Source organism: Elgaria multicarinata, chromosome 1, assembly GCF_023053635.1.
Source record: "Elgaria multicarinata webbii isolate HBS135686 ecotype San Diego chromosome 1, rElgMul1.1.pri, whole genome shotgun sequence".
Taxonomy (NCBI): Eukaryota; Metazoa; Chordata; class Lepidosauria; order Squamata; family Anguidae; genus Elgaria; species Elgaria multicarinata.
Genome location: NC_086171.1, coordinates 101,459,435 through 101,484,514, shown reverse-complemented (window position 1 = coordinate 101,484,514; position 25,080 = coordinate 101,459,435). Strand labels below are relative to the sequence as shown.

Here is a 25,080-nt window from a genome sequence, read left to right as displayed (position 1 = left end):
GCAGAGCTACGAAGAAATCATTTCAGACTTTGAAGCTCTGGGAAGGAAACTGAAGAACTTTGGGGCCCAGGTAGTTTTCTCATCCATCCTCCCGGTTCTTGGAAGAGAATTAGAAAGGGAAAGAAAAATACTCCGGATGAACGACTGGCTTCGAAAGTGGTGCTGTCGTGAGAGTTTTGGATTCTGGGACCACGGGCTACGCTACTTGGAACATGGACTGCTGGCAAGGGATGAGTTGCACCTCACAAGGGCTGGAAAGAATGAGTTCAGCCACAGCATGAAGAACTTGATCAGGAGGGCTTTAAACTGAATCTTACGGGGGCAGGAGACGTAAATTTCGAGGCAACAATGGATGAAGGCCAATGCACCACAGTACAGAGAACAGCTCCAATAGTGTCCCAAAATAGTGTCTGCAACAATGTAGGAACAAAGCCAGACTATAAAACACATGGTCTTCGATGTCTATATACTAATGCCCAGAGCATGGGAAACAAACAGAATGAACTTGAACTCTTATTACATGAAGGCAAATACGACTTGATAGGTATAACTGAAACTTGGTGGGATGACTCCCATGACTGGAATATAGCAATTGAAGGATATAACTTATTCAAAAAGAACAGAAGAAATAGAAAGGGAGGTGGAGTTGCACTATATGTTAAAAATACCTATCCCTGCACAGAAATACAGGCGGATCAGACTGGGAGCCCCGTCGAGAGCGTCTGGATTAAAATAAATGGGGCAAGGAATAAAAAGAATATGATAATCGGAGTCTAATACCGACCACCCAATCAAGGAGAAGACAAGGACGAAACTTTTGAGAAACAAATTGCCAGTGTTTCAAGGAAGTGTGATGTAGTAGTGATGGGGGACTTCAATTACCCTGATATCTGTTGGGAGACCATTACTGCCAAAAGTGGCCCTTCCAAGAAATTTCTGACATGTATGGGTGATAACTTTCTCCTACAGAAAGTGGAGGAAGGAACTAGAGGATCGACAATCCTTGACTTGTTATTGACCAATAGGGATGACTTAGTGGATAAAGTGGCAGTTACGGGAACTCTGGGGGAAAGTGACCACGTCATACTTGAATTCTTGATTATGAAGGAGACAAAAGTCGAGCGTAGCCATACACGTACTCTGGATTTTAGGAAAGCTGATTTTAATAAACTCAGAACTATAATAAGTAAGGTCCCGTGGCAAGTGAGCCTAATGAGAAAAGGAGTGCAGGATGGGTGGGAGTATTTAAAAAAGGAAATTTTAAAGGCACAGTTACAAACAATTCCAACAAGGAGAAAAGATAGAAGACAACAGAGGAAACCAATGTGGCTCCACAAAAAGCTTAGAGATGACCTGAAAACAAAAAAGGATACATATAGGAAGTGGAAGGAAGGCCAAGCTACAAAAGAAGAGTACAGACAGGTGGCGCAGAAGTGCCGAAATGGCGTCAGGAAGGCTAAAGCTGTGAATGAGCTGAGATTATCGAGGGATGCTAAAAGCAATAAAAAGGCTTTCTTCAGATATGTGAGTAGTAAAAGACAGAGGAAAGAAATGGTGGTTCAACTGCTTAATGAGGATGGCAAATTGACAAAGAAAAGGCTGAAGTGCTCAATTCCTACTTTGCCTCGGTCTTCTCCCAAAAGCGGGTCTGTGACCCCCCTGGGAAAAGTCAAGCAGAAGTTGAGGGGGCAGGATTACAGTTTGAGACTGATAAACAAACGGTCAAGGAACACCTAATTTCCTTGAATGAGTTTAAATCTCCAGGGCCCGATGAACTGCATCCTAGAGTAATGAAGGAGCTAGCAGAAGAACTCTCAGAACCTTTGTCTATTATCTTTGCAAAATCATGGAAGACGGGTGAGGTGCCGGACGACTGGAGGAGGGCTAATGTTGTCCCTATCTTCAAAAAGGGCAAAAAGGAGGAACCTGGGAACTACAGACCAGTCAGTCTGACATCCATCCCTGGGAAAATTCTGGAGCAGATTATAAAGAAGTCAATCTGTAAAGAACTTGAAATCAATGCAATGATTACTAGAAGCCAACATGGATTTGTCAGGAACAAATCCTGTCAGACTAATTTGATCTCATTTTTTGATAGGGTAACCTCCCTTGTGGACTGTGGGAATGCTGTGGACGTCATATATCTTGACTTGAGCAAAGCTTTTGACAAACTACCAGATGACATTCTGATTAACAAACTAGCTAAAAGTGGGCTAGATGGAACAACTATTAGGTGGATTCACAGTTGGCTACAGAATCGGACTCAAAGAGTACTTATCAATGGAACCTTCTCAAACTGGGGAGAAGCAACGAGTGGGGTGCTGCAGAGCTCAATCCTGGGCCCAGTGCTCTTCAACATTTTTATTAACGATTTGGATGATGAGGTGCAGGGAACGCTGATCAAATTTGCAGATGACACAAAATTGGGCGGGATAGCTAATACCCTGGAAGACAGAAACAAACTTCAAAGTGATCTTGATAGGCTGGAGTGCTGAGCTGAAAACAACAGAATGAAATTTAATAGGGATAAATGCCAAGTTCTACATTTAGGGAATAGAAACCAAATGCACAGTTACAAGATGGGGGATACTTGGCTCAGCAATACTAAAAACGAGAAAGATCTTGGAATTGTTGTAGATCACAAGCTGAATATGAGCCAACAGTGCAATACGGCTGCAAGAAAGGCAAATGCTATTTTAGGCTGCATTAATAGAAGTATAGCTTCCAAATCATGTGAGGTACTGGTTCCTCTCTATTCAGCCCTGGTTAGGCCTCATCTAGAGTATTGCGTCCAGTTCTGGGCTCCACAATTCAAGAAGGATGGAAACAAGCTGGAGCGTGTTCAGAGGAGGGCAACCAGGATGATCAGGGGTCTGGAAACAAAGCCCTATGAAGAGAGACTGAAAGAACTGGGCATGTTTAGCCTGGAGAAGAGAAGATTGAGGGGAGACATGAGAGCACTCTTCAAATACTTAAAAGGTTGTCACACAGAGGAGGGCCAGTATCTCTTCTCGATCCTCCCAGAGTGCAGGACAAGGAATAATGGGCTCAAGTTAAAGGAAGCCAGATTCCAGCTGGACATCAGGAAAAACTTCCTGACTGTTAGAGCAGTGCGACGGTGGAATCAGTTACGTAGGGAGGTTGTGGGCTCTCCCACACTAGAGGCCTTCAAGAGGCAGCTGGACAACCACCTGTCAGGGATGCTTTAGAGTGGATTCCTGCATTGAGCAGGGGGTTGGACTAGATGGCCTTGCAGGCCTCTTCCAACTCTGCTATTCTATGTGTGGATTCTTCCTCTATATGGCTTCGGACCAAACTACCTTCTCCCATAAAAATGTCCCTGGGTTTTAAGACCTTCTGGAGAGGCGTTTCTCGGAAAAGACCACCTCGAGCGCCCCCCTGCTGCCCTTTTGCCTCTTTGCACCCCCCGGCCACCCCCATTACCTCTTAACGCCCCCAATGCAATCCCACCGCCCCCAAGGGGGCGGTACCACCCACTTTGGGAACCACTGGTCTATTGCAACTGATGGCAGTTCTCCAAACTCTTGGCCAAATTTAACACCCTATGCCAGAGATTGAACCTGGGACCTTCTCCATGTATATTCTCTACCACTGTGCTATGCCCCCACCGTCTTAGTTGATGCCACGAGTGCAAAACAGTGGCTTTGTGCCTTTGGTGTACTAACCCTATGGACTTTGTGTGAAAATGAACAATAAAAATTAGCAGACTAGTACTTTATTGCTTTTATTGAGCAAAAATCTATGCAAAGTATACTTGCCATTGTGAGATATTTCCTTCCCTTGTAGGAGTTTAGTATAAATTACAATTTTATTATTCCTGTAAGTTCCACCAATAATGTCAAGCATGGTAATGGAAAGCATTAAAGGGGCGGTGTTGATTGCTCTGGGTATCTAGAGTGCGCAATCCTATGCAAGTTTAGACTGGGAGAAAAAAGTTCTACAATTCCCAGCAGTGCTGGCTGGGGAATGCTGAGAGCTGTAGGGCTTTTTTCTGCCTAAACATTGTGCCTAAAGCACTGATTTCAAACTTTGTACTTTGTTCCTCGTAATCTTATCAGGAGTTCCTCAGGAGTCGTCACCTTGCCCACCATTAATAATCTTCCTCTGCAGTGTTCAGCCACTGCAATATTATAAGGTACAAGTGTAACCTGCAACAGAAAGTTGCAGCATAGAGTGCTCCTGTTCAGGGTTTCAGCCAGCCATGCCTTCTTCCAAGATATGCCATCCCACCACCACTTGTTTTCCATTCCACCCCCTCCAACAGCCAGCCATGTTCCATGACGACCATTGAGCATGCTCAGTCCTCACTGGGCTGTTTTGGGGACCCCCACCCCTTTTAGGGCTTTCCCCACTTTTTTTTTTTTTTTTTTTTACTTCTGAAAACTTTGCGGTTCCCTCACCAAGTCTGCTGATGCCTCTCTCTTGGGCACGCATGGTGCCGCTTTGGCAATCTAAGAGTCCACACTCAGAGAATTGAGTTTGCTATTAGTATATAAGATGTTCTAGAGGACGTGCCCTAGAATGTGCCTCAGACTCCTCTGCAAATGTCAGGATTCCTTGATCTTGAAGGGGGTGCTGTTTACAGTCTAGTTACTGCAAAATGGGTTTTATGAAGGTAGAAAATCAAAAAATAACTGCATGAGCAACATTATCAGATACAGTGACCTCAGTCTTTTTCACTACATTTTCACTACTACATTTTCACTACATTTTCAGCACTGCTCACGTTTACTGTTGTTTGCAGACAGTTTGCAGCCCCCGTCAGCTACACTTTTGGTGGCATTTTTTTTTAAAAAAAGCATTCTCCCTGGGAATAATGACATTGTCACATAGCCAATCAGATTTGGACCACATTGCCCTTATTCTGAATGCACTAACATTTTCCCACTCTTTCAAGCCCCACCCCAGCCAAAGATTTCTGACAGAAGAATCATTTTGCAGGGGGCAAAAACACACATACACACACCCCATTTGACTAAACATTATGCCTTACTCACTACAGTGAAGTATAAGATAACCGTTCTTAGCTTGGAGTGCAGAAGGGGGAAATTCATACAAAATGCGAGAAAATTACAACCAGATTAATTACAACAAGCAATCAAAACAGAATCAAATTGCTAGCTACCATTGAAGTGTTACAATATGAAATTATTCCAGAAAACAGTAGATTCAGTATCATTTTCTAAGCTATTTTTCTTTGAAAGAACTGTATTCAGATTGTACAGATGTATTTGTGCCATAAACTAGTGTTCCAATGAAAACTAAATGCAAGACAAATTTCCGGGCAGCAGGTAAGCCATGGGCAGTCAAGTTGACCCCCTTGCTGTGCTAGGAATAATGAGACTCATTTGGCTTGGAGTCACAACTTTGCCTGTCTGCTGGGTGCAGACTCTCTGCTACAATTCTTTTAGCAAAGAAATGCTGATCAATTCAAAGCTTTCCCAGCCCCCAAAAAACTCCACAGCAACCATAAAAGCCCTGCAGGTCTATCTGGTGTAACTACACTGAAGAAAACCGCTTTCGTTGCAGGATGAATTTGGCCCATGGAGTTTGGGATTTACCACCCAGAGGTTGAAAATCAATACCAAAATAGAATGTTGCCCAGTTGCAAATAAGGACACTTTACCACATAATTCTGTGTGCAGGTAGGGGGTGAAATTACTTTTAACAAGCAATATTTGTGCACCCTGAGCACAAATGTAAATAAACCTAATATTGTGCAATGTAGTTTAATGATATTTAATGCAGTGGCGGCGGCTGCAGGAGCCTCTCAATCAAACTAGCTCTATATTTCTGGGGAATGTTACACGGTCTGAGAAAATGGCATGTTACTGTTTGGCATAAACAATCACAACCAGCATTTTCATCACTTTGTTGCTTTCTCCAATGCTGATTAATATATGCAGAATAGGCCCTTAACTATTTGCGTGAGTTTGTGGGAAGGGATGCATTCCATAGACATGTTTGTTCCCTGTTTTCTTGAAGTATCAGCATCCTAACATTAAAAAATTATCAAGCTCTGTTCATAAGACACTAACAAGCCCAAGAAAATGAAGAGAGCATTAAAGGGTAATATAGGGGGGTCCGGGGACCGACCAGAAAGGGGGCTGATTGCAACTCCAGATGCTTTTCCAGAATGTCATGGTATTTTATTATCATTATTGTGATTAATGTTAGTTTTAAGGAGCTATTAATATGCATGGCATTTTGAAGATTAAGAACCATAAGACGGGTTGCTGCCCAGGGAGTTTACAATCTGAAATTCAACAGAGGAAGGGAACACAAGGAAGGGAAGAAGACGGAGGGGAGGGTAAACAGAGTTATAATTGTGCTATCTCCAATTTTGAAATGTTCCCCTAATTATATTTCTTTAGTTTTGCTATGTCCAATACGTTTCTTGTCTGAAATAAATAAGGCAGGTTTGGTTTCTTTTGCAATTACCACATTTCTTCAATTCTAAGACGTACTTTTTCCCCACACATAATCATCTCTAAAAACGGGGTGCGTCTTAGAATCGCGGGTGTGTCTTAGGGTTGTTGTTGTTTTCTGTTGGTGGTACTGAAATTAGTGTGTGTCTTACAATCGATGGCGTCTTACAGTCGAAGAAATACGGTAGAAGTTAGACCCGTTTTCACTCGCATGACCGGACTATTACGTCTAGCTCTTACTGAGATAGTAAACCTGTGTCTTGCTACACCATCCCAAGCTGCAGGCAAGGGTTCACATGATTGAATTAGTGCTGTGCCCAATTTTTCTACTCCTTTAGAATTAGTGCTGTGCCCAATTTTTCTACTCCTTTAGAATTAGTGCTGTGCCCAATTTTTCTACTCCGCCACTCCCCCTCTGCCCCAAAGGAGCTGCGCCACGGCAGGCACTGGGTGGGCCAAAGGACCCTTAAAGATCAGTACTGCGCCCCTCTGAGGTCTGCGCCCTAGGCGGCTGCCTAGTTGGTCTAACGGTAGCGCCGGCCCTGCTCACCAACATTGCATGACAAGACCGGGGACCTTATTAAAAGGACAATGCATTCCCCACCCTCTCCACTCAGAGGGAGGGTGATGCAAAAGCTTCTTTTGTGCTCAGTTATGCCACCATATAGGCAAATCTGACTGACTTCATGATGCCACAACGCTATCTTGCAAGCTGTGTGACCCCTAATCACGTGGAACCATGTAGCCAGCAGGATGATGTCATGGCACCATGAAGTCAGTCAGATTTGCCTATATGGTGGCATAACTGAGGACAAAAGAAGCCTTTTCTTTTTAAAAAATGATACCAAAGCAGGTGCTGAGAGGGCAGTGATCAGGAGCAATCATGGTAAGCTTGGGAGATGAATATTTCATCCTCCCCGCACACCCTTTTTCATGCCAAGAGTGTTCACTGCAAAAAATTCAGGAGAATCCTACTTGCCATCACATTCCGGTCTTGCACAATTTAAGAATTTCCTGCTTACCATACATTAGAATATCTAAAATTCCTTCAATTTTGTTCATTCATCTTGGCCTGCCGTTAGTTTTATTTACCATTTGTTGAAAGCTTGTTTCGTACTAGCAGTCTAAGTCATCTGTCTACATAATGGATATGCCAAGTTATCATTGTCACTTTTTACTAAATAGTGAAATATGGTCAACCAGAACAATAATTTAAATGGACTTTTGACAGTCATAGTTATATACAGAGCTGTCAACTATCCAAACATTGGAACTACCAGTATTTCAATATCTTTTCGTTGTTTCTTTCTCCTGCCCAAATTTCAGAACCATACAACCACACAAGTGAAATCACTGAATCACTTGTTTACAGCTTTGTATTCAAATTAATCTTGTTTAGTACTGCAGATGTATTTAGTTTGTCTCAAAAACACCCCCCAGTCAGCAGCTAGTTTTGCTAGAGGATCATTTTGACAAGAGGTAATGGGTTGGTGGGACCAGATGACAGGCCAGGCTTGGCCCTGGGCCCACCAGTTGCTGACCTGTGCTAAATCAAGCTCTCTAGATATTTCATGAGAAGCATTTGTTTGACCAAACTCTCACAGTTTCCGTGACACACTTAAAAGGGTAAAGCATTTTGTATATTGGAATAGGTATATATGTCACCAGTAGTAGTAGCAGTCCTATTGCCCATTCACTCTCCTTAGTTATGGATTATAATTGGACTAAAAATTTATGATAGTTCTTTGCTTATTTCTTCCAGATCAACCTTCACCCTTACAGCCAAATCTTATGCTTGTGGACTTGGAAGCAAGTCCAATGTGCTCTGGGACTTATTCCCAAGAAATGTGCTTAGGGTTGCATTATTAGTCCTTTTCAACAGGTTTCCTTAGCATCTATGTCAAACACTTGTCTCATAAATGCACCTCCTGTTCTCTGTTTCAGGTCCTCCCATAATTCTGCTTTCCAAGGCTTCCTGCCCTTCTCAAGAAAATGGGGGCTGATGGTGAAAATGTTGCTGTAAGGAATATTCTAGTTGGTCTCAACTTAATGCTTCTGGGATCCATTTTCAGACCTTTTGAGTGTCATCTGGAAGTGATGACAGAGAGAGTCAAAAGACAGGTGGTTGATGAGGAAGCCAGCTTTGCCAACTACACGTCACCTATGAAAGAGCAACCCATGGTCTTCAGCCATATATACAACATTAATGTGCCTCTGGACAGCCTCTGCTCAACATCTCTAGAGGCTTCATCTGACCCAGAGGTGAGTTCAGAAGACGACCGGATGACGGAATACACCGAGCAGACCTCAGACAGTGAGAGCCAGGTCACCTTCACCCACAGGATAAACCTCCCCAAACAGACTTGCAAGTGTGCCGCCTCTTCCCGGGACATACAGGAGCTGCTGAGCAGGATTGAGATGCTGGAGAGGGAGGTGTCCATACTCCGAGACCAATGCAACTCCAATTGCTGTCAAGAAAATGCAGCCACAGGTAGTAACTGGTGCCGTGTCAGAGAAAAGAGTGAACGTTAAGTCATTTGCTTGGGGCTTGGATAGACAGAATTCTCTATTGTGCTTCCAAATGTCCAGAAAGCAGTGGTCTTCAGCCTTTTCAGACTTGGAACCCATGTTAGTTTTAATCCTAACCAGCAACATTAGAGTCACTTTTTAATTTTTTTATCATTTCTCTCCATGTTTCCTGTTCTTTCTTGCTGTTTTCTCCTAATCTTTCCTTTTCTCTCTCACCCCTGTCTGCTACTTTTTTTACTTCTCTTGAAAAAGAACCCTGAACAAAACAAAAGAACCTGTTCCTGATTCAATCCATTTTACATCACAGCATGGACCGGTTTTGTAGCCCCGGCAGCCAGTTAAACACCAAGATTCAGTTTTACAAAGCAACTTTTCCAGTGGCTTCTCATAGCCAAAAATTAAGTAAATCCAGAAATCTCCGAGAAAGGTCAAAATCAGAGTCATCCTTGTTCATTTGGACAGGGTCTGTATGCATACCCATGGTAGGCTTCTGCCTCCTGCTCTCAGCCCCTTTCAAGAATGTATATACCACACCTTGTTGGGTTTCCACCAGCAGTCAGTTTTTCTGATTTAGGGGTGAGATGAGGATACCGAGCAAGAAAACTGTCCTGAGCGTGGTGAGAATGGAATTGGCACTATGATTGCTAGGTCACCCTCTATTCCTACTCACGATACACTCAGGGCCAGGGCCAGACTATTTTGCACCCTAGGCAGGTGAGCTGCTTTCACCCACCCACCCCAGCGTACCTGGGCGTGGGGCGCCATCTCGCTTGCCCAGCTGAAGTGAAGCCAGGACGCTGGGGTGGGGAGGCAGCTTCGGAACGGTGCGCCCGGCCGGAAGAGGCTCTGGGAGAGCGACTTCCGGGCGCGCCATTCTGAAGACGCCCGCCCCCCACCCCAGCGTTATGGCTTCGCTTCAGCTGGGCACCCACCAAGCCGAAGTGAAGCCAGGACGCTGGGGGTGGGGGTGGGCGGGTGGCTTCGGAACAGCGCACCCGGCTGGAAGCCGCTCTGGGAGAGCCACTTCCAGGCACGTCATTCCAAAGCCCCCCGCCCACCCCCTCCCCAGCGTTCTGGCTTCGCTTCGGCGCCCACCCAGCCGAAGCGAAGCCAGGACGCTGGGGCGGACGGGCGGCTTCGGAACGGCACGCCTGGAAGCCGCCCTCTCAGAGCCACTGTGGGAGAGCGGATTCCGGGTGCAGCGTTCAGTGCCCCCCTTACCTTGGCGCTCTAGGCGGCCGCCTGAGTGGCCTCTATGGTAGCACCGGCCCTGCATACACTAGTGAATTGACTGGACACTAAAACATGGTGAGGGTAACAGTGATGGAGCAGGGAGGTGCATTTGGCAATGGGAAGAGGTTGCACAGCAACTGTTGCACCCTGAAAAGATCCCCATTTTGATTATGGGGCAGACCAAGGGTGCTCCAGACTCCAAGCTGCTAAAGAATGAAAAGATATGTAAGACAACATCTACACGATCTGCAGAACATGAAAATAGCCTCCTTTATCCAGAATGCTTCACACATAACAACATGACAGAGAAGCTGAGGGAACAGGTAACGTGAACACCTCATGCTTTCATTCTCTGCATATATCCATCATGTCTGAAATTAAAGCTTTCACATCTCTCCTGGGCAAATACAAGCTGACCCCACACTGGAAACATAACTCTTTGCTAAAGGACGTGCACAAGTTCTATTGTAAATGAGATGGGGAAATGTAGAAGCAGAATGCAGTGGACTGCACAAACGCAGCGGCGTGCACGGATCTCCACACACCCATCTGCTAGATTATATTATTTATTACATTGGTATCCAACGTTGGTGTACATGAGGTTCTCCTACATTATCTTTACAACAGCCCTGAGAGGTAGGTTAGAATGCGAGGTAATAATTTGCCCAGCAAGCTTCATGCTTGAATAAAGATTTAGAATTGAGTGCAACAGGGCTAAAGAGTAAATTTCCTATATTCTACAGCTGCAATCCTTCATCCAGTTACGCATGCATAAGCCTCAATGATTTGTCCACATATAGCAGGATCATGCCCTTAAGTGCCTGTAAAAGCAGGTGTGTGGGTGGGTGTGCGCGCACACATGCTTAATATGTCCAGGAGGATAACTCTAGCAGTCAGGAATGCCATCAACAAAAACCTTTTATAGTGAAAGTAGGAAACTATCCACACAGGTTTTCATCTGAATAACAAAGAGCAACACTTTGTGGAACTCGCTGTAAACCTTCCATCAAGTTTAGTCTTTCAAAAGACACGGTTCAGTTGGTCATCTCTACAAGCCTGTTCTTCAAAACCAAGGAAACACCATGCTATTGTGATAAGATGCCTTTTGAAGGGGGTTGTTAGTATAATGAATCTCAGTCCCAAAACGGAGAAGCAGAGCATAGAAATTTTTTTACACCTCAGGGAATGTCATAAAAAGGAAAGGCATTCCTGAAAGGGTTTCAGCTTTCCACTTCAACCTGCTATTACTCTGTGTAGCTATCCAGCGAGAGCTGTGGCAAAATATTAAAATGCATCCTTGCTCCCAAACTTGATGCTCGAGTTCCTGAACCAGGCAGCCCAGCTTTCCAACATCACCACAGTGGATCAGCCCCCCTGAATTACAGAGAAGGATGGAGTCCCTTTGGTCCCCTGGGGCAGCTTTTTCTGATGCAAGCTTTGTAAAATGATGCTGCAGTTGGAAATGTGGGACAAACTTGACTTAATATTGTGCTTGACTACTACTGATCTCAAAATAGCAAGTGCCCTAGATTTCAGTTCTCTGTTGGTGTTCCCCATAGCTGTTCCCCTCATGGAATACTTCAGTTCTTACTATCATTGCAGCTAGGGGTGGCCCTAAATATTTAGGGAAACATTGAAATGGCACCACCACCATCTCTTGTACCCTGTAAAAATATTGGGGGGGGGGAAGGAGAGAGGGAAGATCAAATGTCTGTTCAAAGAGTAGTTATTTAAAGTGTGTGTGAGGGGAACATGGGTATCATTGAAAAAACACCGAGCCTGTCTAAGGGGCTGTCTTGATGTCTTATTTGCCCCGGGGTGGTGTTGGATCTGTGCAGCGCTGGTTATATGATGCAGCTGCAGATTCAAAGCCACCCTGGGGCAAAGAGCCAACAATGCATGGCTGAAAAGTCAGGGACTTACCCCAACTTTCCAGCCTGGGTCTTCCGCCGGTCTGTTCTCACTCAGAAGCTTCTCCAGAGTCACTCAGGAGCCGTTCACAGTGGATGGTGACCCCTAATTGGTCGCCATCTGCCCGGGCTGAGGGAGGGGGTTTGGCCAGCGAGCGGAATGGATGCTGGAATGTCTCATGGGGAGAAGAATTTATTTTCATCCCCAGCCACCTTCTTCTGCTAAAAGAAATATTTTATCTTCCGCCAACTGCCTCCTACAATATTTTTTCTCTCCCTTGAGCTGCTGCTGTCGCCGCCATCACCACTGTCTTCTCCAGTATTTTGTGTCCCCCCTCCAGCTGCTGCTGCTGCCACCGCTACCTCCGTCTCTTGCCCTGTCTCAAGGAGTGAGGGGGTGGATAACAGCCATAAACCCCATGCTTGCTCTGTGGCATGGGGATTATCAGGCGCAACCCTGCAGGAGCAAAAGCACAGGATTTGGGGGAAATTCGGCACTGTGAAGACACCCCCTAAGACATTTTGTCACCTGAGGCACACATGTACTCCTTCTGGGTAAAAACAAGAACAATGACATTAAACAACTTGACAATTTGTTACACTTTCCTACAAACCAAAATTTGACTCCTGCCTCATGGTAAGGAAAACAACGACAAGCAAACAAAGAGACTTTGCAACTCATCACTGCCACTAACACTATCCCTCACTTAAGCTATTGATCATGAAGTCCCACAGTCAGCTAGTTAATAAATGGGCCCTTCCAAGTGGAGGGCTCCTAGCACTAACCATCAAAAGGCATTGTGCACCTATTCCATCTTTCCTTCCTTAATGGATATTTTTCTGGCAAGAAAAAAAGATGGAAGAAGCTTGGGAGGGCTACAAATTGAAGATGTCGTCTGGACCTCACCACACACACACATACAGGCTGTCTATATGTGGGGAAAGCCCCACATTGGCTGTGGATCTGCGCCACGTCAGTTAGATGATGCAAGCACAGGTTTTCAGCCACCGCAGGGCTTCCCCGCGATACTGCGTTTTGAAAAAGTCAGGGATTTACTCTGACTTTTTCAAACAGAGGGACATCAACCCAGGGGCGGATCTGGTGCAAAGCGACCAGCGATTGGTCACCTTCTATCCGGAAGAGGGCAAGGGCAGCTCCAGTACCTAGATGGCCACCAAGAAACCCTGCGCTCCCTCCTCAGCATCGGGATTACCCGATGCCACCCAAGAAGAGGAAAAGTGTGGGGTTGAAGAGGGAGGGCGGCACCAACTCAGCACTGTGAAGACACAAAATTCCCTGATTGATGCAGTGTGATTGCACACTAAATGCCTTGTCTAGAAGCACCGACTGTCTTTTGGACAAGTGAAATATCATCCCAATACACTCTCCCTTTAGGTTACTAGGGTTGTCAGGTCTCCATGTTTGACCTCAGCCAGATCTACACCAATCTACACTATGAAAGTTATTTGAAAACAGTATATGGAATGTGTCATGGGCCCCAACAGTTGTCAGTGCACTTCAATACGGTTATAAAGCAATAGTGTAGATCCTTCCCTGGTCTCAGGGTTTTAACTCCCCAGGTCTCCAGAAGTAAAATCAAGTTGCTGCAGGCTGCATTCTGCTTGGCTTAACAACAGCTTTTGCTGTTAGCTCTATTCCCATATCCATCAGGCTCTGTCCCCTTCCTCCAGCTGGTACCACTAGGCCCCACTCCACCAGGCTAAATTCCTTGATCTGCTAGGCACCAGCCCTAGTTTCCCATGCTCAGTCTCAGAATGTGAGGCTCTGGAGATCACACAACTCTAAATTCATCAGCTTTGGGCACCAAAAGCAAAAGGATTCCACCTCCAAGGTCATGGTAGTCCTTGGTACCTGCTGGTCATGGAAGGCTGGTATGGCCTAGAGACAGAGAAAATTTAGTGGATTGGGCTCCCGAAATTTTGACGGGCTCTTGAATTGACTGTCATGGGCTCAATTCGACATAAATCAGGACTCTTAAAAGACTGCTGGAATCTTCCTTTACTGCAGCTGCAATCAATCTCAGTGAAACAAAATGGGCACTTGGTCATATTTAATGCATTTAGGTTATTTCAGTGGAATCAAATTTTAAATTCGCCCAATTGCTAATACTGAGGATGAACTTGAAAAACTAAAAATACTCTCTCTCTCTCTCTCTCTCTCTCTCTCTCAGAGGCTGGGAGACACTTCACTCTCTTTTATTATCTTGTTTGATTTCTGGTACACATTTCATAGACCACACCAGCCAGCCTGCAAATACACCAAGAAACACCCAAGGAAATGGAGACAGAAAGAGAATTGGCCTGCTCCCACACCTAACACCTTATAGCAATACCTTGGTGGGGGGTTTATGTTGGGGGGGTATGTGTCATTATTATTTTTATTAATAATCATGAGGTAATAATAATAATAATCCCCCTCTCTGCTCTTTATGAGAAGCTTTCAGGAGGGAGAAAGGAAAAAAGAACCATTTCCCTCCTTCCCACTCTCCAGGATGCCCCCCCCCCCAATATATAGCAATACAATTCTCAAAATGTGGCTCCGACAGCCATGTCCAAATTTAGCACTATGCAGCCCAGCACTGGGCAATTTTGGAAGAGTGGGAAAGAATGAAGCAGCCATTTCCCATATTCTTCCCTTCTGCCCCCACACACTTCATCGCCCAGGTGCTCAGAACAGCACTACAAGGTTTCTATTCCAGGATGACTAGAGCCCTGAGATGGAGTACTCTGGTTAAAAGCTGCAATATGTTGTTGCAGGTCTCCACTTGTCTAAATAGTATTTCCAAAAGCAACTTCCTTTCCTGCTTGGACTCAAAATCTCTACCTATGAAGTGGAAAGTATGTGTGTGCGATATATGTCCAGAAATCTTTACCCACTTCCAGATGAGTTAGAAACTTGAAATTTGGCGTGCTGATAGGTTTGGCTGTACAATGTACCAGAAAAATCTAAAAAAAAACAAACCCAGAATTTTGGGTTTTAAGTATTTTTTAAAAAAATTAATTAAAAAAACAAGGCTTATGCCTACAACTCCCAGCATGCCTTGGGTGGGAGGCCAGACTTACCGGCCTTTGGAAGCCATTGTGAGTGCATGGATGTGTGGCCGCTTCATGCCTTTTTCAACCCAGACTCCTAAGGTTGTTCTCAAGTAGTCAACGCAATTTCACATAAAAGGAAACAACCCACATAAATGGGCTGCGTCCATTTGCAGTGCTTCCTCCCACACGCTGTGCATGGTTTTAAAATCATAACTAGATGCAACAGTGTGACTTTGAGAGGCCTAACTCTGAACAATCTCAAAGGCACCCTGTCCTGATATCACTGTTTTCTCAGAATCTGGGCGGAGTGTGTGCACAGCCTTCACCCTTAAGAGGGAGGGAAAGGGGGGGACTCTACACATGCCTAGAAACCGGCTTGCCGGAGGAGGGCAAGTGCTCTGCCCAGCCCTGGCCCTTCAGTACAGGCTCCTGATGGAGCAATTGGTGGATAAGAAGTGCGGGCTGAGGCAGTCCTAGCGAGACGTGGCCAGAGCTGGGCACGTCCACTGAGATCTGCTTATTTTGCCTCCTCGGCGATGTCACTGCACAGCTGGGTCTTGTCAATTTAAGAGTGTTATCACACCAGCGTTATACTGTGCAATCGCTGCGAATTGCATGCAAAGGACTCCAAAGTTTTCCAACTTGTAATCTGCTTTGATTATGAAGTGCTTCCATGCATCCTGCCTTAATTGTGCAATAAAGCCAAAAGATTCGCCGTAATTAGCCCCTACTTTTTGAGCGTATCTTCTGAGCCGCCGCTGGGGCGCAGGAGCAGGATTTTAAAGAAATGCTTACATCTGTGTAAGCTTTAAAGACAGAGGCCATAGCTAGACTTAAGGTTTATCCCTGGATCGTCCAGGAGTCAAACCTGTTCATCTAGGTGACACACAGGGGATCCAGTGCTCAGGCAGGGGTGAACCCTGGATGATCCCAGGATAAACCTTAGGTCTAGCTGTGGCCAAAGACACCAAAATTGGCACAGTAATAGATATTCGGGAGAGCTTTAAGCATACCAAATTTGAATTGAATTGGGTCATCCGTTGATTTTTTTTTAATGATTTTTTACATTTCCCCCCTTAAACTCACTTCCTGGTATGCAAAGGACCCCTGTCGCCCGGTAGCAAAAACAACAACTACGAAAGCTTAGTGCTACGGGGATAATCCAAGGGAAGCAGGTATGTGGGATGAAGCTCTTATTGACAAGACCCAGCTGCACAGTGCTGCTCAGACCGCCAGGCCAGGAAAAAAGATGGTAGTCCAAGAGAGGCATCAGCAGTATTGGGTAGGGTGACCATATGAAAAGGAGGACAGGGCTCCTGTATCTTTAACAGCTGCATAGAAAAGGGAATTTCAGCAGGTGTCATTTGTATATATGGAGAACCTGGTGAAATTCCCTCCTCATCACCACAGTTAAAGCTGCAGGAGCTGTACTAGAGTGACCAGATTTAAAAGAGGGCAGGGCACCTGCAGCTTTAACTGTGGTGATGAAGAGGGAATTTCACCAGGTTCTCCATATATACAACTGACACCTGCTGAAATTCCCTTTTCAGTACAACTGTTAAAGATACAGGAGCCCTGTCCTCCTTTTCATATGGTCACCCTAGTATTGGGGCAGGACAGCTGCCCAAGCATGCCAATTGCTGATGCTGGCCATGAGACACACCATCCCCAGTTTGGAGAACACTGGCCTTTGAGGCTGTTGTAAGGATTATTGAGGTGAAGTATGTTAAGTGGTATTCATATATATTTTTTCTCCCTACCAGGGCAGCTGGATTACATCCCCCACTGCAGTGGCCATGGCAACTTTAGCCTGGAATCGTGTGGCTGCATCTGCAACGAAGGCTGGGCTGGAAAGAACTGCTCAGAGCCCCTCTGCCCCATGGGCTGCTCGAGTCGGGGTATGTGCGTTGACGGCCAGTGCATCTGCGACAGTGATTACAGTGGGGAGGACTGCTCAGAGGCCCGCTGCCCAACCGACTGCAGCTCCAGAGGGCTCTGCGTGGACGGGGAATGCATCTGTGAAGAAGGCTTTGCTGGCGAAGACTGCAGTGAGCTGAGATGTCCTGAGGATTGCTCTGGGAAGGGGAAATGCGCCAACGGGACTTGCATCTGCCAGGAGGGCTATGTGGGGGAAGATTGCGGGCAGCTGAGGTGCCTCAATGCCTGCAGCGGGCGTGGATTCTGCCAAGAGGGCCTGTGTTCTTGCGAGGAAGGCTACCAGGGTCGAGACTGCTCAGCAGGTATTAAGGCTACAGATACTCTAATGGGTTGGGGGCAGTCCATACTTCCTAAGATTTGTCCCTGGTGAATCACTATGCCTATATTGCATTATCTAGAGAGTTTAGGGGTGCCACTGTAAAAAAATATTATTGCTGTACATTCATGTGCACAACACTGCACCAGCTTCCCTTCCATCCATTATCATACAATTGTGTGAAAAAGAAAGTACACCCTCTTGGAATTGTATGATTTTACATATCAGGACATAATAACAATCATCTGTTCCTTAGCAAGTCTAAAAATTAGGTAAATACAACCTCAGATGAACAACAACACATATTACACCATGTCATGATTTATTTAACAGAAATAAAGCCAAAATGGAGAAGCCATGTGTGAAAAAGGAAGTACACCCTTACTGCTTCCATAGGAATTAAGATGCTAAGTAGCAGACAGGTGCTGCTAATCAAATGCCTGTGATTAATTGATCATCAGCAAGTATGACCACCTCTATAAAAGCCAAAGTTTTTTCAGTTTCCTGGTCTGGAGCATCCAGGTGTGTGTCAACACAATGCCAAGGAGGAAAGACATCAGCAATGATCTTAGAGAAGCAATTGCTGCTGCCCATCAATCTGGGAAGGGTTATAAGGCCATTTCCAAACAATTTAAAGTCCATCATTCTACAGTGAGAAAGATGATTCAAAAGTGGAAAACATTCAAGACTGTTGCCAATCTTCCCACAAGAGGACATCCTAGCAAGATCACCCAAGGGCAGACCATGCAATGCTCAGAGAAACTGCAAAAAAACCAAGAGTTACATCTCAGACTCTCCAGGCCTCAGTGAGCATGTTAAATGTTAAAGTTCATGACAGTACAATTAGAAAAAGACTGAACAAGTATGGTTTGTTTGGAAGGGTTGCCAGGAGAAAGCCTCTTCTCTCTAAAAAGAACGTGGCAGCACGGCTTAGGTTTGCAAAGTTGCATCTGAACAAACCGCAAGACTTCTGGAACAATGTCCTTTGGACAGACGAAACTAAAGTGGAGATGTTTGGCCATAATGCACAGCGCCACGTTTGGCGAAAGCCAAACACAGCATATCAGCACAAACACCTCATACCAACTGTCAAGCACGGTGGTGGAGGGGTGATGATTTGGGCTTGTTTTGCAGCCACAGGACCTGGGAACCCTGCAGTCATTGAGTCGACCATGAACTCCTCTGTATACCAAAGTATTCTAGAGTCAAATGTGAGGCCATCTGTCCGACAGCTAAAGCTTGGCCGAAATTGGGTCATGCAACAGGACAATGATCCCAAGCACACCAGCAAATCTACAACAGAATGGCTGAAAAAGAAAAGAATTAAGGTGTTGCAATGGCCCAGTCAAAGTCCAGACCTCAACCCGATTGAAATGCTGTGGCGGGACCTTAAGAGAGCTGTGCATAAACAAATGCCCTCAAACCTCAATGAACTGAAGCAACGTTGTAAAGAAGAGTGGGCCAAAATTCCTCCACAACGATGTGAGAGGCTGATAAAGTCATACAGAAAACGATTACTTCAAGTTATTGCTGCTAAAGGTGGTTCTACAAGCTATTGAATCATAAGGTGTACTTACTTTTCCACACATGGCTTCTCCATTTTGGCTTTATTTCTGTTAAATAAATCATGACACGGTGTAATATGTCATGTGTAGTTGTACATCTGAGGTTGTATTTACCTAATTTTTAGACCTGCTAAGGAACAGATGATTGTTATTATGTCCTGATATGTAAAATCATACAATTCCAAGAGGGTGTACTTTCTTTTTCACACGACTGTATATCTAAACAAGTCTTTCCTCCAGATGTATTGGACTTCAACTGCCATCAGCCCTAGCCAGTACGGCCCATGGTCAGAAATACTATTAGGGTGACCCTATGAAAAGGAGGCAGAGCTCCTGTATCTTTAACTGTTGCATAGAAAAGGGAATTTCAGCAGGTGTCATTTGTATATATGGAGAACCTGGTGAAATTCCCTCTTCATCACACCAGTTAAAGCTGCAGGAGCTATACTAGAGTGACCAGATTTAAAAGAGGGCAGGGCTCCTGCAGCTTTAACTGTTGTGATGAAGAGGAAATTCCACCAGGTTCTCCATATGACACCTGCTGAAATTATCTTTTCAGTAAATGACACCTGCTGAAATTATCTTTTCAGTACAACTGTTAAAGATACAGGAGCCCTGTCCTCCTTTTCATAGGGTCACCCTAGAAATACTGAGATTTTGCCCAAAGCATCCGGAGGGGACGACGCTGGGGGAGGCAGATCTAAACAGTAATGGTATTGAATGTGTTGCAGCTATTTCATAAATACAACCAGATCCATTGTGAAATTAAACATTCTATTAAATATCCTTCTTCTTTTCAAAAGAAAAGAAAAGAAAGGGACTGTCACAGCCAGTTTACTCACACATCCTGATTGAAAAATTAGTGCAAGGTAGCGATGGCTTGAGGATTTTGTTTAGGCTGAATTTTTAAGTGAACCAACCTGACTTTCACCTTCCCAGACTAATACCTCTATCTGAACACAGTAGATTGTTTGTTTGTATTCCTACTTCTCCAAATTGTGTAATATAGTCCTCCGCTAAAAAAAAAACCTGCACCAAAATTCATATTTTAGGTTAAAATGTGTACAAAAAGGCATCAGCATAAAAGTGTGTTTCGGATAAAATATATATAAAAATACATATTTGGGGGAAATACATTCAAAAATACATTCAAAAATCAGTTTTGTAGGTGGTTAAAAAAATGTAAGTACATGCAGAAATGTGTGTGTGAGGGGTATGTGAAACTGACTTATGAATGAACACATGTGAAACTGACACAGAGTCCAGGTTTGCAGGATCACTAGAGCCTGCCATGGCATATTTAAGACAGGGTTGGTTGTAGCGCATGCCAACAGCCATTTTGAATATTCCACCCCCAGCTGGGCATTGCCATATTTTGCCATGTCATCCAAACCAGGGTGGCAGGCATTGCTGGAGCAGAAAACAACCTTCAAATAACCCTACAAAAGGCTGTGGCCTGTGATAACATACGATGCAACTCACTGTGGCTTAAATAAACCATGGCAGGCTGTAATGATCATGCAAACTGGCCCGGTGAGGAAATGGTCTGATCCAACCATCCGTAGATAAGTGCCTTCAGGCATTTATAATAGCAAAGGGACTCAAGCAAGGATCCTTAGAGTGAGAACAGCAGCGTTAACACAAGAACACAAGAGTGTCCGTATCTTCATCAGTGGAATCTTGAGGGTTATGAGGCCATTAATTCATTAATGAATTGTTATTTGATCAAGCTTCTGACTTTTTACAAGTTAATTTATTTAAATATGTTTGCATCTCAACACCTCAATATAATTGATGCCTTGGAGGGATCTGAAGAAGGCATGATAGCTGACAATTTAATGAACAAAAGATAAACACTCATTACTAGAAGGAAACACCACCTTTAATATTTTAGTATCTGTTGCAATAACATACCAAAACTGAAAGCGCCTCAACAAACAACTGCGAATTTAACTTGCAGTGTTGCTGATCGAATGCTGCCATCACCAATTAAAATTGAACCTCAGATGAATCAAATGAAGTTTTAGTTGGTTAATTTGAAGGTCAATTTTAATTGGTGATGGCAACCCTCAATCAACAGGGGTGCAAGTGAAAGTCACACTTGGTTGTTGAGACTCTTTTGGTTAATCTATTGATTAAAAACAGTTTAAACTTTCAGCCCTAAATACAAATGTTGAACTCAGAAGAGCGGCACATACAAGGAGGTGACCTCGATGACATCAAAATCAAATTGACACTGAGGAAACAGTCTCCTTGGACATGTAATGTTAGGAAAAAGCCTCCAAACCATAACCATGGTTCAGCAGTAAAATAGGTTTTGGGACAATGCAATAGAATGATTATTACTATTTATCTATAAAGCACCAATAATGTACATGATGCTTTCTTTACAACATAACGTAAGGGGGACGGGTTCCTGCTCCAAAGAACTTATAATCTAAAGGGCTGATAGTGGACAAGTACAAAAGAGAGAAGTGACAGGGAGAAGCATGGCTGAGGAGAGGTGAATATGAGTAAATGGTTCCATACACTTAGGGTTAACGCCAGGGCCAGACTATTTTGCACCCTAGGCAGGTGAGCTGCTTTCACCCACCCACACCCACCCCAGCATACCTGGGTGCTGGGCGCCATCGTGCCCAGCCGAAGCGAAGCCAGGATGCTGGGGTGGGGGTGGCAGCTTCCGAACGGCGTGCCCGGCTGGAAGCCGCTCTGGGAAAGCAACTTCCGGGCACACTGTTCCAAAGCCGCCCTTCCGCCCCAGCATCCTGGCTTCGCTTCGGCTGGGCGCCCAGCCAAAGCGAAGCCAGGATGCTGGGGGGGGGCGTGGCTTCACTTTGGCTGAGTGGGTGCCCAGCCGAAGCGAAGCCAGGACGCTGGGGTGGGGGGCTTCACTTCGGCTGGGTGGGCGCCCAGCCAAAGCAAAGCCAGGACGCTGGGGCAGGCGGGTGGCTTCGGAACAGTGCGCCCGGAAGCTGCCCTCTCAGAGCCGCTGTGGGAGAGCGGCTTCCGGGTGTGGTGTTCGGCGCCCCTCTTACCTTGGCGTTCTAGGCGGCCGCCTGAGTGGCCTCTATGGTAGCACCGGCCCTGGTTAGCACTGAGCCCTAACAAACTTTTTACTTTCATTTTCATGGTGTCCATAGTTGTCAAAAAGCACCGCTTTTCTGTGAAATTTCAACTACCCACTGAAAATGTCATTGTTTTTTCATTCAAGACCTGAAAACGTATCACAGCACAGACATAGCCATCCAAAAGCAGGGTTTTATGGCTGTAGGCGACTTTGCAGTCCCTGAATCAAACCGTAGCTCAGGGAAGCTTACACATCTTAGGAGCAAAGAACCTGCATCTCCCTGAGCCAAGGGAACTAAAGGCTAGGCAGAATCCTTTTATATGTTCCCTGTAAGCCATCCTGCTAGCCTATGTGATTGTACGATCCACACCTAGCCACAGCCCTATCTACATTCAAGTCAGGCAGGGATGAGGGGGGAAAGATTTTTTTTATAAAGGGATATCATCTGTGCTTTAGATCAGACTATATTGGCCTCTGGTCCATGTGAATGTGATCACACATACCTAGATGTTGCAAAAAAGTTGCAAAGGAGTCAAGAATTGCTTCCAAATTTCAAGATTAGCCAAAAGTCACACCGATTGATTTGGAATTCCCGCTCTCGCTCCGCAATTTGTACTAGCCAGCTGTAATTATTGTAAAGTGGGGAAAGGTATTCCACACATTTTCAGAGGCACTCTTTTATTAATTCATACGATCCAAGGCTGAGCCCTAATATTGAAAATAGAAAGAGACTAATTCCTTACTCATATTAGGCTAGGATGACCATATGAAAAGGAGGACAGGGCTCCTGTGTTTTTAACAGTTGCATAGAAAAGGGAATTTCAGCAGGTGTCATTTGTATGCATGTCGCACCTGGTGAAATTCCCTCTTCATCAACACAGTTAAAGCTGCAGGATCTATACTGCAGCTATACTGTGAACAGATTTAAAAGAGGTCAGGGCACCTGCAGCGTTAACTGTGGTGATGAAGAGAAAATTTCACCAGGTTCTTCATATATACAAATGACCCCTGCTGAAATCCCCTTTTCAGTACAACTGTTAAAGATACAGGAGCCCTGTCCTCCTTTTCATAGGGTCACCCTATAATAGGCCCCATTAGATTTTATTTATGAATGCAGAGGTGTTCATGACTTCTGAGAAGCTGTATCATCTGACCTGCAAATCCTTATTCCTAATCCTAGATATGCAGGGATTCAATAGTGTTGCTCTGCACATGCTCAGAGACACTGAGCCCTGCCCAGGAAAGGAGAACCCTGGATGTTGTACCTCCCTGATAAGAAACCACAGGACCTAGTAAAGTGCTTGACAAACAGGAATCTAAATCAAGCCCACGGGTGGGTGGGTTGCGAGTGTTTGAAGTTTGCCCATTCACAATGCAATCCCTGCAGTTAAGGGAGTGCAGGTGGGATGAACTGGTGCCCTTGGCCACACAACCACAGCCCTGCCCGTTAGGCCCTCAAAGGGGTCTACAGGCACCAACGCAGCCCCTCCCTCTAAAAAGTTTGCCCAGTCTTGGCCTCGTATATTAGAAGCTCTATGTTTTGGTGGATGGGGCCTCTCATACCAGGGATGTTATTTTTCTAAGGCATCAATATACCTGAAGCAAGGCAACCCTAGGAAGGATCATGAAGTAAGATTCCTATTCCTGATTCCAAGAGCTTCTGTTGAATTGTCAGTTGCAGAAATCTGGGGATGTTCAGTAATATCAAGAGTGCTATGAGGGAAGGATTACAGTGTTGTGCCCCACAGCCTTTGCTCTGGTCAATGCAGCCTACCCACTATGGACAGGAGTAAACACTGTGCCTGTTTCGGAATTCTTGCCATCCATCAGTTAAGTGACAAAGTGCCCTTGTTGTCCTCCCCCCACACAGACACTTTTTTTTTTTTTTTTGCATTGGAGCATCAGGACCATTATCTAAAGTGCTTTTCCTCTCGTGTCTCCAGAAGGCTATTTTACTAGGCTGACCATGTGAAAAGATTCATAGATCTTCCATCTCTATCACCAGGAAACCACTCCATCTTGGAGCAGGCCTTGAAGGTTTGCACCTGGTGTTGGGCCAGAGAGACAGATTGGGCATGCTGCTGGTATACCGCCCACCCTGCTGCCCGGCATCCTCCCTGACTGAGCTGGCGGAGGCAGTCTCGAGTGTGGTGTTGGAGGAACCCAGGACGGTGGTTCTGGGCGACTTCAACTTTCATGCTGAGGCTGTCTCTGGGGCTCCGGCTCGGGACTTTATGGCCTCCATGACAACCATGGGGCTGTCTCAGTTTGTCATTGGCCCAACACATAAAGCAGGGCATACCCTTGATTTGGTTTTTGCTCCAAGCTGTGAGATGGGTAGTCTGAAGATTGGGGGGGGTCCAAGTAACCCCATTTTCATGGTCAGACCATTTCTTGGTGAGATTTGAACTCATGGCGTTACTACCCTCCTGCAAGGGTGAGGGACCCATTCGGATGGTCTGCCCCAGGAGACTGATGGAATCCAATGGATTTCTGAATGCTCTTGGGGATTTTCCAGTGGAGAGAGCTGGTGATCCAGCCGAGGCCCTAGCCTCACTGTGGAATGGTGAGATGCGGAGGGCCATCGACTTGATCGCACCTGAGTGTCCTCTCCGGTCCTGTAGAGCCCGCTCCGCTCCTTGGTATACTAAGGAGTTGCGGTCAATGAAACAGGCTGGACGTCGGCTGGAGCGCAAATGGCGCAAGACTCGAAGCGAAGATGACCGAGCACGCTGTAGAGCGCATAATCGTGCCTATTGCGTGGCAGTGCGGGCAGCAAAGAAGGCTTATTTTGCTGCCTCCATTGCGTCCTCGAGTAGCCGTCCAGCGGAGCTCTTCTGGGTGGTCCGGGGGCTGCTAACATCCTCCCCAGCAAATGGGGCCCTGGCTCCGTCAAGGACCCGCTGTGACCTTTTTGCATCACATTTTGAGGACAAGATCGCTTCTCTCCGCAGCGAGCTTGATGTTGTTTTTAGTGCAGCTCCAGTTGAGGTGTCCGATGCCACCATCTGCCCAA

The 25,080-nt window shown here is 45.4% G+C and overlaps 1 protein-coding gene across 1 annotated transcript in view; it reads left to right on the top strand.

Annotated features, from left to right (window-relative positions):
* The first annotated feature begins 8,441 nt into the window (after positions 1-8,441).
* The window catches only part of TNR (tenascin R), a 115,001-nt gene continuing 98,362 nt past the window's right edge, over positions 8,442-25,080 (top strand). The window contains exons 1-2 of the mRNA XM_063117062.1: positions 8,442-8,940; positions 16,942-17,418. Of these exons, the coding sequence (XP_062973132.1) occupies positions 8,442-8,940; positions 16,942-17,418 (976 nt within the window). The remainder of the gene's footprint in view (positions 8,941-16,941; positions 17,419-25,080) is intronic.